Below are 15,000 nucleotides of genomic sequence, written 5' to 3'. Positions count from 1 at the left end.
AGCTCGTTTTCTTAATGATGAAGGATTAATATCCTAAGACTGTGAAAGGCTACTTTGTTTAACGTTATACGATGTGGGAATTTAATTCGTTAACAAGGTTAGCAAGAGAAATCATTTAAATCGATCGATATTTGAAGGACGAATTTTCTGGCCAAATGTTTAAATAAGTGTCTTTCCAGGGTACGGCAGTTAACTGGTTAAAATATAGAATCTGATATTAAGAGAATGCAAATGTCTCCATCGAGAATCAAGAGCTTCCAAAAATGATATATAAATATTGGACTGGACGACGTTGTTGTTATTATTACATCAATTTTCAAATGGCTTCCAAAACAAACAGGAAACTATGCAAATGAATTCTAAATTCTGACATCTTAAATTAATTGTAATTATCAAACTTTCTTTTCTTCTATGGATAGCTGCTGACACACACATTTTTACAACTCATTGTGTATTGCTATCTACCATTTACTAGAATTGAACTCATTGTGATTTGAATAATTGTTCAAAATGATTTGAGAGTTTTATTGTAAATTAGCGCCACCATGGTGGGAACTTAATTCCGGCAATCGATCTAATGGAAGGCCGTGTTCTATTTCCAGACCAGAGCAACTCTCCAAAACTTTCGTAGAACGATTCTTCGACTAAATTGTATATATAATTCAAACAGCAAGGATTGTTAAGAAAAACACATTTGATCACAATCAATTATCATTTATTTCTATTTGATATTACTCGTCAATATATTTTTTCCCTATTCACCAATATTTTATAAAAAACAATGCCCTTCCTTTACTTTTACCAAAATGAAATTTGGCATTTTAGTTTATTGCGCATGTGAATCGGACGACTCTAAAGGAATGTGATGTACAAGTAAAAGGTATTGTAAATTATCTTTTGGAAAAAATTGAGATGAAATGATTATTAAATGATGCAAAATGGCATGTTTTTTATTTCAAATAAAATAAGCTTGTTTACGTCAACATCATTGCATTTCCGACCTAACATCATCGATTGTTTGGAAGCATTACGTAAAAGACCATCAAATAACGTCTCTAAAATCTGATCACCTCCGTTCCCAGCATTTTGTTCAGATTTCGAAAATCCGGATAGTGGGAACAAAATCTGTCCCCAGGCAGCCAGGATAATGGAGACTTCCAGATTGTGGAATTCCAGATTAGAGAGAGCTTGTGTAAAAACATCATTTAAACTCCCAGGTTATAGTACCAACCCAAACATATTCAACATAAATCGTACTAAAAGTATTTAATTCCATAAGGCAGTTGGATACAATCTTTAAAAGATTTGTACTGGTAAAAATTAATATTTCACAAATATCACACATGCTATCTTATAATCAATAACGACATAATATATGACAACAAAGTAATGACTAATAATATAAAGAGATGTGAAATAATGCAGCTGACAATAAGTGGCCAATTATTTTGTTTGAGCTTTAATGGATGGAATGTAAATATTAAGTAAAACAACATCTGGAATGATCAAACACAGTCGCTATTTTACAGTCCCGTAAAGATGGTTCTCGGGACTATTTTTACATTCATTATCTCGTCCAAACATTGTGTTTAGGTCACCAAGCATTATAGGCATCATGCTTTGGAGTCCCTTGTAGTGCGGGGCGGTCCTTGGCAAGCTTAAGGACCACGGTCCTACGGTCCTTGGGAAATGAAGACCGCAAGGACCGGTCCTAGGACCGGTCCTTTTCGACATTGAACATTCCTGAGAGACTGTTGGAAATTCGAACCGGTTTGACCTTTTAGAGCGTGGGATCGTTCATTCTTGAACCGTTAAAGACCGCTACACGATGAAAACCGTGGCCTACAGGAGTAAAACACACGGAGTAGTCACACTCATTTCAAATTGTAACCTAATTAGAGAAGAGGGGTGATGCCTTCTTTATTTGCTCACCGTACTTCATTGTTACTTCGATAATTTAATAAAATTTGAAATTTATCCCCATTAACGGAGATAATGGCATCGCCCAAGGCGTTGATCGAGTTGTTCGTTGCGTTGATACACACACGCAACTCCTACCCCCCCCCCCTCCCCACCCCCCACCCCACACACACACATTAGAGGGCAGCGAGCATTGAAGAGTAAGAGAGAGACATGAAGTTATAATAAGAGGGGGTGGATGAGGTGATAAGAGGGGTCGATGGTGACTTTTCGCCAGATCTAACAAACTCAGCTACCCATTCATTGCTGAGTAGACAGGGATTCAGAAAAAAATCGACTGCACCCGGGATCGATCTCTGGCCCTTTGCGTATAAAGAGAGTGCTCTATCAACTGAGCTATCGGGGTCCCCAAATATTCTATTGGACTTTTTTAAAATTCAGACGTTATAACTGGGTTTTTTGGAAGGAAGAAACTAATGAAACTCATATTATTTGATTAGTAAAAACACCAAACGAAATTTTAATATTATTGTATTATTTTAAATGACAACACTGCGATAGAAAGGAGTGGTGACAAGAGATGGACAAAAGAAAACAAAAAATCGGATTTGCTACTTGCTAGGTTCGACACACACACACACACACACGCACACACACACACACACACACACACAAACACACACATCTTTTGTAGTCACATACATTTCAAACAATAACCCATTAGAGAAGAGGGGTCATGCCTTCACCATAGATCATTGTCATTGCGATCATTATGGTGTAGTAAATTTTGAAATTTACCCCGTAGAATGGAATCGTCCAAGGCGTGCGCCTCCTGTTCCCCCCATCTCACACACGAAAGGGCGGTTTGCGGAGTGGAGGTTGGTGGTCGTCTGCCTGTATGGTCGTCTGTGTCGTTTAGTGTATGGCAAAGGGTGGTGGGTGCGATTAATTAAGTGGGATGGGTGGTGATTGGTGGAAGATAGGCAACCGAAGCAACGAATCGCTGGGGAAGTAGTAGGCTATGGCGCGAGACCGTAGGACCGTGGTCCTTGCAAGGACCGCCCCGCACTAGTTGAAAGGTGATAAGAAGTGAGGACCGCCGCCGGTCTTCCCCTCTGGGACGGTCTTCGGTTCACAGCTAAAAGACCGTCGGACCGCGGTCCAGACCGGTCTTCAGCGCGGCACTAGTCCCTTGTACTGTTTGATTTAGCTTATCATAAAAGCTTTATTGCTCGTCCTCACTCTTGTCCATTACTGTCATTTTAGCATAATATTTTGAGTTGAATCTTGCCTTGAGCAATCGTTATCCCATTGGCTTCCATTATACTAGAGTCTTTCTTGCTTTTTAAAAATATAATAGACGAGCGACGCCGTTTATATGTAAAATAGCCCCGAGAACCATCTTTACGAGACTGTCAAAATAGCCCTAGCTCTTTCCTTACCAGCCATTTTGATAATTTTATCGGAAACTTGACAACCACCGACCTAACACAAAACAGATAATCTTAACTCAAAGGGAAATCAACAAGTATCTGTATCCTATACGTACTATATCTAGGCAAAATGAGTTCTACAACACAGTGTCAAGTGTTTATAGTTGTAGCAAAAATAAATGTTCTTTAAATTTGCGATGTACACCAGAAATCGAATGAAAAAAATGGTTGACGTAATCATAGCGAATGTGACCATTAGAGTTGGTAAGGAAAGGGTCAACCACTGGTAAACTGGCTCGAATTTGAGCAGAAAAGTCACCAGGAGATCAGTTACAAAATGTATGTAACCAGTCTTCCGGATGACTGGTTTTACTCTTCCAAGTAGCTTGGACACATTGTTTTGACATTACACTTTTGTTCCCTATTAATTATTTCTCGATAAAAGCAAAGAAACATCATAATTGATTTTCTCTTCAGCTTGGGGAGAATTCCCATGTAAAATTAGAGAAGAAAAAGTCTTGAGCGAGTGCTGCTTATTTTCTTTTTACATGATTTCGTCTTATGTTGGCTCAATGGTGGTTTCATGAAGAGCTCATTTATATATTTTTTTAAAAAATTGAGTTTATATTTAGCGCAATATTCACTAAACCTGCTCAAAGCGCTTTACAATGGGTCCCCGGCCAACAGCAACACTTAACATGTAGGACGAGGCATGACGCCTGTAAGGCGATATTGCAATTTTTCCCCGACAGAGACAACGCTGTTGTTAACGGCCAGGTATTCAATTTACTCATGAGTAAGGCGAGAGAATATGTAAAGAGTCTTTTACCAAAGACTCATTTATCCGCCGCTCAGAGCAGGACTTGAACTCAAGACCTTCCGATCTAAAGGCAAGTTTCATACCACACGACCACCTAAACACACAAAAATAAGTTAAAAGTCAAAAACATTGTTACATGACTTAAAGTTATAGGCACAGCAAATAAAATCAATCAACTACTTTCTTTTTTGCATCCCACGTGTTGAATGCAAATATTTTTTGTATCATACCCCACAAGGTCCAATATGCTGGTTGCGAAATGATAGTTGCAAATATTGGGCATTGTGCCCCCAAATCTCTTGTACAATTTATAGCAATTTTATCGTTAAGAGTCATATTTTTATCTAGCGGGTAATTGTAGTAAGTTACTCCTCCAACAACGCTGGGTAAAATTCCAAATAAATACACATCGTCTATCCAGAAGAAAGGCGTCTGTTTTGCAGCTTCGTACATTGGCCCCATCAGATCGCTTGTCATGAGAACAACAAAGCCACTGCAATAATCATAAGGGAATACAGTCATGTTTGAAAACACATGAGAGGGAACTTTCCATTTACCTTTTCGGAGAATTGGCATTGTGTTATTAAACCAAACATTACAAAATATCGACTTGGGTTTCCCATACATGTGATTTAAGAATGAATATAACAATTTGTACATGTTGATAAGAACGTCATCGTCTATTTTTAGCACATATTTAGAATTGGGACAGTATTCACTGACCCAGTGGTATCCCATGACCCCTTTCAATGTGAGGTTGTGGTAATCATCGACGAATTCACCCATCACTAAATCAGAATGTCTTACTTGCTCCATCATCAACGTGCTTTCAAGCGTAGCATCAAGTGTGGTTCCCAGTAAAAATGCAACGCGGACTTGGAAGGGGAAGAATAGGTTTCGTTTCCCAAACGAGTCTCGAATACGCTGCCTGTCACCGATATGCTTAGGGGCTGTGTGAACGATGACGACGATATCAATCATTGGAGAATCTTTACAAAGGTTTGGGTTAACTAGAAGCAACCTTCCCGCTCTGATGGCAGGAAAATTTACTGCTTTGACTAACTGTGGATTGTTGAGATGTCTGTTAATCATTTTTATTTTGGTTTTCATTTTGGGATTGAGAGTGGTCGATGCTGGAAGAACTGGCACCTTGGGGGTGGGAGCTTTACCCATTTTGAAAAGATTATTTTGAAATGATGATAAGCTGCTGATGTTGAAGGAACGTAAGGAGCTTTGCCTGTCTTGGATGAATAATAGCTGGTATGAGAAAGTGACCACAGAGATGATGCTGATCCATATCGCTATTTTGAGAATGCCCCTAGGTAAACGTACTCGCCACATTCTCAATAAGGGGATTCTGGACATGAAAAAAAAAGATATTGAAAAGTTAATTTTGATGAAAATCAAGTTCTTTTTCATCATCATTCTCATCATCATCATCATCATCATCATCATCATCATCATCATCATCATCATCATCATCATCATCATCGTCATCATCATCATCATCATCACCATCATCATCATTATCATCATCACCATCATCATCGTCGTCATCATCATTATCATCGTCGTTGTCATCATCCATTAACATCATCACTACATGAGTATGGTGGGGAAAAGTTGATTGAAGAGACTTTTCCACTGGTTCAAATTTGCACCGCCAACAACAGGTCGTAAGCCGAGTGTCATAGCATTGAACCATAAATCTTTACCTAATGTTCTCTAAAATACTCCATTTATATATCGCTTATCATCATTATTCTAAGCACTACTTATTTCAGCGTAAAGTAATATACATTTAACATCCATAGGACCGCCAAATACTACTTTTTTGATTACTTGTAAAATATTTTTGGATAAATTATGCGTTGTTTAGGAGCAAGCACGTCTTTGCGTTATACATGCGTCTCTGAAATAATGGTGAAACGTACGAGTACAACTCAATATTATGTCTCCCATAGGGACACTAAGATTTTATGTCAAACATGTGACTTACCGTCTCAAAAAGGTATTTTATCGGGATGACGTCGATGCTATAAATTGAATTTATAGCATAACATAAATAAATGCAATTGATTAATAAACAAACTGAGCTTTTATATAGGACACTATCCATTGATGGTGCCAAAGCGCTTTACAGGGTCCCAAGCCAACAGCAACATTTAACATGTAAGATGAGACATGACGCCTGTTCATATATAACAATATAACAATTATTAGGCATTTTCTTCGGACAGAGACAATTCTGTTAACGGCCGGGTACTCAACGTCAGGAAAGACCCTTTTCCAATGACTCAACTATGCGCCGCTCCCAGGACCTTCTGATCCGAAGGCGAGTGTCATACCACAAGACCACATAGACGCATAAGATATGTAAAACATGCAAAAAAAAAAAAAAAATAGAGACTGAGATCGATCCCGGGTGCCGTCGAGATTTTTTCTGACTCCCCTCAAATCCACCCAACAGCGATTGGTAGCTGGGTCTGTTAGATCTGGCGGAAAGTACTTTGCGATAGACTATCCAAAGGGTAGCAAGCAATTGCTATTGTCTGTTTCATGCTATAGAAGCCGGGATGAATTAAAAATTGTAAAGTCAATTTTTTTACACTTGAGTTCATCTCGTAATGATAAATATCAGATTGAAACGGTTATTTACACTTATACGTGACTCACTGCCTCAAAACGGTATGTTGTCGGGGTATATCAAATAAATACTTAAAAATGATTTCCTAGTAAAGGTGACCTGTAATGTTAAACTTTAATTTTTGCCACTTTAAGAAAATACATCTATTGCCCTGAATGAAAAATAAAATATCATACAGACTTAAAATAAATTTGCACTCAATTATACAAATTCTACTTCTAGCATCTCAACCATCTAACATAATACCCCTTTGAATTTGTTGGTCACCTTTGAAAGTATTTCTATTCAGGCAGGCATTTTAGCCGTAATAGTATTAGTGATTTGTATCACCTATTGTCTTAGTATGAGTAGCGCTTAGAGCACTTTGAGGTTTATGGCCGCTATATACATTAATTATGACACAATAATAAAATAATGATAAAAAACCTTTGCCAAATCCTCATAGCCATCGCTTCTGCAATGGGATCCGAACCAGGGACCTCTTCTATAGATCAGAGAAAAACAAAACGGTCATAAAAAATTATCAAATATAACAATCTGTTTTTGTAGATCATTGTCCTTGTGGATTATTTATACCAATAATACAATGTATTCGATTGTCGCCGGATCATGATGATTTTTACAGGGGGATGTTAGTCACCAAACAGCCTAAGGGCGTATGAATTGGTTACGAAGAAGGGGCAACTCAATTAGCATTGAGAGTAAATTGCGTTGGGTCTCGCTAGCCCATTATGGATGATATAAATAGACCATATGCATTCATGGATGGAATGTCCATCATATGATGATGTCTCAAGTGATGGCCTGTAGGCAGCGATCACCCATTGACAATTAAATTGTCTTAATTTTTCATATTTGCTCTAACAATCATTGTATTATTTTATTAAACTGTTTTTAAATGTGCTGCATTTTGATTGGTTAATAGAAAAGAGAAGTACAGAAAAACCTCTTGTAAGCGACATCCCATATAGGATGTTTCTTTATATATCTATTTAGCGTTTTAAATATTTATTCTTGATATATCATAAATACAACTGTCCAGCGGAGTAATTGTAATGGGACAACTGTATGAATCAGTGTCAAAAATCTACAATAATGGGAAAACGTCGCCACATATATTATTTGCTGGAGACTTCAACCTCTCTGATATCAATTGGGAAAATCTAAGCGTCAAACCAACTCCACAATATGGCAAACAAATAAATGAAAAGATACTTCTAATCATCCAGGACTTCCAGATGTCCCAAACAGTGCTGGGGCAACTTGTGGGGAAAACACACTTGACATCATCCTCAGCATTCATCCTGACCTCATCCACAACATGTACGTTTTTCAGGAATGACATTGTAAAATTTGAAATTAAAGTTAATCTAAAAATTAGACAAAAACTTTACCTTAAAGAAAAGTAGTATACTGAAAAGGAAACATTAACGGGATAATGAATGATCTTATGTTTTTTTTTGTTTTTAAGGGTTTTACGGCGCCTGCAACACATTAAGGTCATATCAGCGCCAGTAAGAAGGAAGAAAATGGGACAGTAAAAAGTTCTAGAATTACAATAAAGCATCCAAGAAAAGGGAAGACAAAGGGGAATTGGTTCAAATAAGAAACAGGTGTAGATTCCAAAAGCACTCTATCAAAGTACTTAGTTTGAGATCACTAAAAGTCTCATCCAGACACAAGCACAGGTCCCCGTTAAGAGGAACACACTCAAATGTTTTACAAATCATATATAATATAAAGAAAGCATAATACAGTGCATAACAGAGAGATGATTTACAATGAAAAAAATATCATCTCCCAAAACTAACTATACATTCGACTGTTTCCCTCTCAGCCAGGGGATCCGGCCAGGACCAGGACAAAACCAATTAACCTCATTCCAAGACAAAGACAGAAAGCATGTTGGAAAACAGATATAAGGGGATAGAAGACACAGTATGTACCCCCCTGCCCACTATGGGAGATGAATGATCTTAAACACAGCTTTGAAGCTTTTGAAAACTGGACTGGCCATTCATGAAAATCATTTTTAAAAGTCGCATCAGTGTATATAAGGTCCACTACCAAGCCAACGAACAAAATATCAACAATTTATCTTTTTATCAGAGTTCGGTGAATGTATGTCTATTCAATCCATAAACAAAAAGCCTAATATTTTTATGGGTGATTTTAACATGAATCTAAATTATTTCGGGTGCTTATTGAAACAAACAACTTTATCCAACTTGCAAGTAAGTGGTCTCCCTCAATTAACGGTGACGTCAGTGGCTCATCAACGATACGGTCGCTCATCTTGTTTTAACATGTTGTTTTAACACATATTTGGCACTGTTGAATGCGGTCAGTGACAGAATTGTGACAATGATCGCAAACTCTGACCTAGGTTGCGTCCTTGGTTGGGTCATTTTATATAAATACCCCACAAGATGCGAGTGTGAATGAGAGGCTTGTTATAGACAGACATTATAGGACTTGTATAAGGTATTGGACGCATAAAGCTGACTTGTATCAGAGAGCGTAGAATAACGAGAGACTTTACGAGGTCGCGCAAGGCGTATCGAGCCTCGTGTGTAGCAACCAAAAGAAGTCAGGTAAACATTTTATCATCATGGCGGCGAATATGAAAGAAGCAAAGAATACGCATTGTCGTTGGTGTTCTGCCCCAAACTGTAGCAACTCCAAGAATAAAAGGCCTGATTTGTCATTCTTGCGCTTTCCATCGGACCCCAAAATGTGAGTAAATCACTATCTTATAAGCTCTTTGTTTGGTTTTTAAAAGGCTATACTATGAATGTGTTAAGGTAATAGATACTAATGTGTGTAGTATGCGTGAGGGTATATAATATGCCACAATGTTGTTGTTTCGATCCCACGTATTTATGAGTTACTTAAAACTCTTACTAGTGCCAGACGTATGAATCTACTTGTTTGATTTATCTGGTGAGGTGCCCGTAAAGAGTATTGTGTTTATGGCAGCTTTGGTAACTACGTTACATATATATACAGTCCTCTTTGGCTACACACAACCGCTACAATTGCCCCACCAGTTATAACAATAAGCCGGTGGGTCTTGTGTGTGTTTTTTTTTTTGTTGTTTTTTTTTTTGTTTTTGTTTTTGTGTGTGTGTGTGTGTTTGTGCGCGCGCGCGCGCGCGCGCGTGTGTGTGTGTATGTATGCATGTGTGTGTGTGTGTGTTTGTTTGGGTTGATTTTCTATTTCTTCTACTGCACCTTAATCTACCATCCTAAACTCCATCAAATACCCTTACTGCTGTAAAAATTAACGATGCAAAACGACCATTCAACGCCACAGCGGGTATCCTGAGATGGCGTTATAAGTGGATCAGTATCATTCAATTTTAGTGAATAAATGCGCCTCCTTTTGTTATAGAGCGTTGTGATTTTAGATGAAGCTCATTAACTTAGGCATGATCTACATTGTAACTGTACACAGCCGTGTGAAATAGGCATGTTTGCTTTTTTAAATTCTTTCTACAGTAGCAGGCAGTGGCTCATCAATTGCCGTAGGAAAGATCTGGAGAATAAAACACCAGAATACCTTCACATCAACTGCTTCATTTGCTCTGAGCACTTTGAACCTTGCTGTTTCAGCAAAACGGCAGTGAAACGTACGGTCATTCTCAGGACTGCTGTGCCAACCATCTTCAACATTCCAAATCCTCCTCCTAAGCTTACTCCATCACGACCACCCCCTAAAAAGCGTAAAATTGATGATTCTGCAGAATTACCACCAGAGAAACCATTTACCTCACCTACGACCTCTCAATGTCATCCAGTGACGGATGTATCGGAGACGAAAGAGGAACGTCAAAGAAAAGACAGACTGAAGAAGAAGCTCTGTGCTCAAAGGTCAAAGAACTGGAGACTACAGAGGAAACTCTCCAAAATGACAGAGAGTTCCCCTCATCAGCCAAACTCCTGTGCGGCAACTAGCTCTAGTGCAGAACCAAGTTCCGAGCAACAACATGGAACTGAATCGAACAGCCTACAGGCTTCACTTGAAAGTGTTGAACAAACCCTTCGTCTTTATTTACCTCCCCAAGCCGTTTCCTTCATCGTGTCCCAGGTTAGAGTTGGACAACTTCCAAAGAAATCCAGACGATGGAGTTTCCAGGATAAATCATTTGCACTCTCTCTTTTTCACGCTAGTAAAAAGGCTTACAGTCTCTTGCAACGGCTTTTTCAGTTACCATCTCCGTCTACACTTGCCTTGGCCATGAAGAATGTACAGATTGAACCTGGACTCTGCCCGAACATGCTCAACCTGTTCCAGATAAAAGTGGAAGCAATGTCACCAGTGGAACGATCTTGTGCCATTGTTTATGATGAAATGGCCATTAAGTCCGATCTGTCGTATGATCCTTCTAGAGATCTTGTGGAGGGATTTGAGGACTATGGATTGTTGCTAGGAAGATCAAGAAAACCAGCCACCCATGCTCTTGTCTTCATGGTGAAAGGACTTAGCACGAAATGGAAGCAACCATTTTCCTATGTGTTATCTAATGGACCAGTGAAGGCTGACATGCTTCTTCTTGTTCTTGTAGAAGTGGTGAAAAAAGTGATAAATCTAGGTCTCCATCCTAAAGCAATGATATGCGACCAAGGATCAAACAACCGGTCAGCATTACAACAGCTAGGAGTCTCTCAAAGCCGACCCTTTGTCATTATTGAACATCACAAGGTCTACGTTCTTTATGACCCACCACATCTGCTGAAAAGCATTAGAAATAACCTGCGGAACTCAGGATTTAGGGTGGCTGGAGACACCATTTCATGGGATTACATCCGGCAATTCTATGAAATGGATTCTTCAAAGCCCATCAGATTAGCGCCTAAACTGACAAGCCGTCACATCAACATGCCAGTTTTTGCTAACCTTAGGGTGAGTCTAGCAGCACAAGTCCTGAGTCATACAGTCGCTGCTGGTATAGCCACTATGGTCTTTCATTCTTCTCTTCCACAAGAGGCATTGCCAACTGCTCATTTCATTGAGAACTTTGATCAGTTGTTCAACGATTTCAACAGCAGATCACTGAGAAGCAAAGGGACAATGAACAATGCGATGTCGGCACATTCCAAGCACGTGACTTTCTTGGAGCAGACAAAAATCTGGTTGGAAGGCGTCAAACCCCTGAACAAGACAGGTAGTCTGCCATGCCTGGAAGGATGGAAGCTGTCAATCGAAGCCTTGCTCCAACTCTGGCAACACCTGCGAGATTACTGTGGGTTCAAGTTTCTTCTGACAAGTCGCCTGAACCAAGACTGTTTGGAAAACCTTTTCTCCATCATCAGGGCAAAGGGTGGACACCGAGTAAATCCAACTTCTAGGGAATTCCGCCTGGCTCTGCGCCAGACAATGGTTGATGCTGTTCTCGTCCCGGTGAGCAACAAAAACTGCAAGGATGACATCGATACCTTCTTGTTCAGTTTTGAAAATATGGCATCAATGGGAGCCCAAAGCACCGTCAGAACACGACTACAGCAAGATGTTCCTCTTCCACTTCAGCAAGTAATGAGAGCCGCTCCTCCCATGCTCACGACAACCGAGACCAACGTTCTGAATTACATTGGAGGTTACGTTGGGATGAAGTTGAGAGCCAAAAAAATCTTCTGTGTGAAAATTGTAAAGAGGATTTAATACAAGCACGGAGCACTCAAGACCCATCGCATACGTTTATCTGCAAGAAAAATTTTACCACGGAAAACGAGGGATTGTGTGCGCCATCGCATAAATTAATGTATATTCTGACGGCTGCAGAACATGCATTTCGATGCTACATTGACCCCTACTTGTACAAGAGAGGATTAAGAATGTACCTGATTAGGAAAGTGATGGAGGCAACATTAGAAACAGGATTGGAATGCAAAAAGGCCGTGAAGCAGTGTGATATTCACTTCCTCGTCATCAACCTTTTCGTCAATGTGCGCCTTCATCACCATGTGAGATGCAAGGCAAGTCAAGAACAGACCTCCAAATCCAATAAGTCTATTGAAAGGAAAGCGGCCACCTTTCAGAATAAGTAGGAAGGGCAAGCATGCATCGGGTAAGCTTCATACTCACTTCCATAGACTTTGTTATCAACCACCCCCACATCACCAAATCATTCCCCCCCCCCTCTCTCTCTCTCTCTCTCTCTCTCTCTCTCTCACACACACACACACACACAAACATACAAACACACTCCACCTCTTTAGTGTTATATGAATTATATTCGCTCAGAGAAGATGCGAGATTCCTCATAGCCATGCATGATAGAAAACTAAAGCAAATCCATCGATGGTTTCCAGAAAGTAATTTGTTTTGCTCACAGCATCATGGGAACAGTTCACTTGAAGTTTCTACATGAAGAGAGAGAGAGAGAGAGAGAGAGAGAGAGAGAGAGAGAGATAGATAGAGAGAGAGAGAGAGAGAGAGAGAGAGAGAGAGGGGTGGGGGGGGGGGGGGTCAGTAGGGTTGGGGGCGTGTGATTCGCTTGTTGTGTCTATGTCAATTTGATGTACGAGTCCTCTCTTGTTGTGCCCATGTCAAATTTCCTTTTCGGGATACATTTTTAAGTTAATTTTCTTTTATCTCATCTTATCTGATAATGTTTGTATTCAATATTGATACCTGGACCTCGATCCAACGGCTTAATAAACGGTTTGATGTTGTGCGAATTATATATCCACTACATTCCATTACTTCTCTCGCCACCATGTGCCGGTGTTTACCTGTCTTGGTTATTTATAGCTCGCTCCTCGCCGCATACGCAGTCACCATCCCTCGCTAACATTGTTGTCACCGACGAAGTCGCGTGACTTCCCGTCCGTAAAGCCTCTCTATTATCTACGCTCTCTGCTTGTATATAGGAAATGTAAACTTGATTCCATTTACTCTCACAACTTTTCCTTGGAATGGCGCAGTATAAAAACTCATACTAATATCATACCGACGGCTTTGTCTAGCAGGTAAGGGATGAGGAAAATCAGGGATGGAGCTCTATATCTTGAAATTCTATACAAGCTCTAGACAATAGCTTGAAAAAATAAGATTTCCTTGTTTATATTGTTACTTCCACAATATTGATTTTACAGAGAATCTCCACTCAAAGCTTATTCTATAACAGAAGCATTAAGCTGCATTTGCCGTGAGCTATATATAATATGAAATGATCAGCTAATTAAAATTTGCGTGAATTCCTTGTAGTGTATACATAACAATAGGATGAAATCCCCATTGATGTGAGTACTTTCATATAGATAAATACGAATGATTTTAATAGCCATTTCCCCGGACCTAAAACCCTACTATGCTTTAATCAGTTAACTGTCGTACTCTAGAAAAACTCTTATTTAAAAATTTGGCCAGAAAACTCTTTCTTCAAATATCGATCGATTTAAATCTCTCAAACCTGTTATTTGAGAAAGACCTCGAGACGCCAAAGGGTTGAGAGTTTTTGTCAAAATGGGGGCCATTTAAATTAATTGGTACTTGAAGGACGAGTTTTATGGCCAAATTTATAAATACGTGTTTTTCCAGAGTACGGCAGTTAACTGGTTAAACTACTGCATCTCTTCCCCCAGCAGGCAGCAGCCCATATTATGGAACTTACATTTCTCTCTATTCCCTAATTGGTTGATTTTGTTATATTTATATTACGCGTCCGTTTTGACAAGTGAGTAATTAGGGAACAGCGGAACACATACAAACTTGCCTGCTGCTTATACATTATTAACGCTAATAAAGATTTTACTTTTGCGCGCTCCACTCACAACATAGAAAGGCAATATTCGCTATATCCAGATGCCACCATAAAATGAATTAGATTAAGACAAGCGCGGTATCTAAGACAAAGGGCCAGGGAAGTGATTAAAACAGCACACCTGATATCATAAATGATTCTACTAGATAATCTTATAAATAAACTGAAGGAATTCCAATGAAAATAATCAAGCTAAACCACTTCTCGAGGATTGAGGTATTATAAGCCTAAAATATGTGACTGACAACCTCAAAAGGTTAGTATTTCGGGTTGAGGTGGGTCTGGACATCGAACTTATATCCAGAACCATGAAGAAGTTCTACCTATAGAGTGAACCGGACAATGTCAATTGCTTGCTATCTTTTGGATAGGACTCTAGTCTATCGCAAAGTACTTTCGGCCAGATCTAACAGAC

At 39.3% G+C, this 15,000-nt stretch overlaps 1 protein-coding gene across 4 annotated transcripts in view; it reads right to left on the bottom strand.

The window, feature by feature from the left end:
• Nucleotides 1-921: 921 nt before the first annotated feature.
• LOC144965380 (beta-1,3-galactosyltransferase 1-like) overlaps nucleotides 922-15,000 on the bottom strand; it is a 52,574-nt gene continuing 38,495 nt past the window's right edge. For 3 of the 4 annotated variants that reach the window (XM_078900660.1, XM_078900657.1, XM_078900658.1), the window contains exon 2: nucleotides 922-5,530. In XM_078900660.1, coding sequence (XP_078756786.1) covers nucleotides 4,342-5,514 — 1,173 coding nt within the window. In that variant the 5' untranslated portion in view covers nucleotides 5,515-5,530 and the 3' untranslated portion in view covers nucleotides 922-4,341. Of the gene's footprint in view, nucleotides 5,531-7,246; nucleotides 7,305-15,000 lie in introns of all 4 variants that reach the window. The other variant, XM_078900656.1, reaches the window with a different exon arrangement.

This window comes from Berghia stephanieae, chromosome 2 (genome assembly GCF_034508935.2).
Source record: "Berghia stephanieae isolate SIO BIC M18660-M18661 chromosome 2, UCSD_Bste_1.3, whole genome shotgun sequence".
Lineage (NCBI taxonomy): Eukaryota > Metazoa > Mollusca > Gastropoda > Nudibranchia > Aeolidiidae > Berghia > Berghia stephanieae.
Note: the sequence above shows the minus strand (reverse complement) of the source record. Positions and strands in the feature narration are given on the sequence as shown.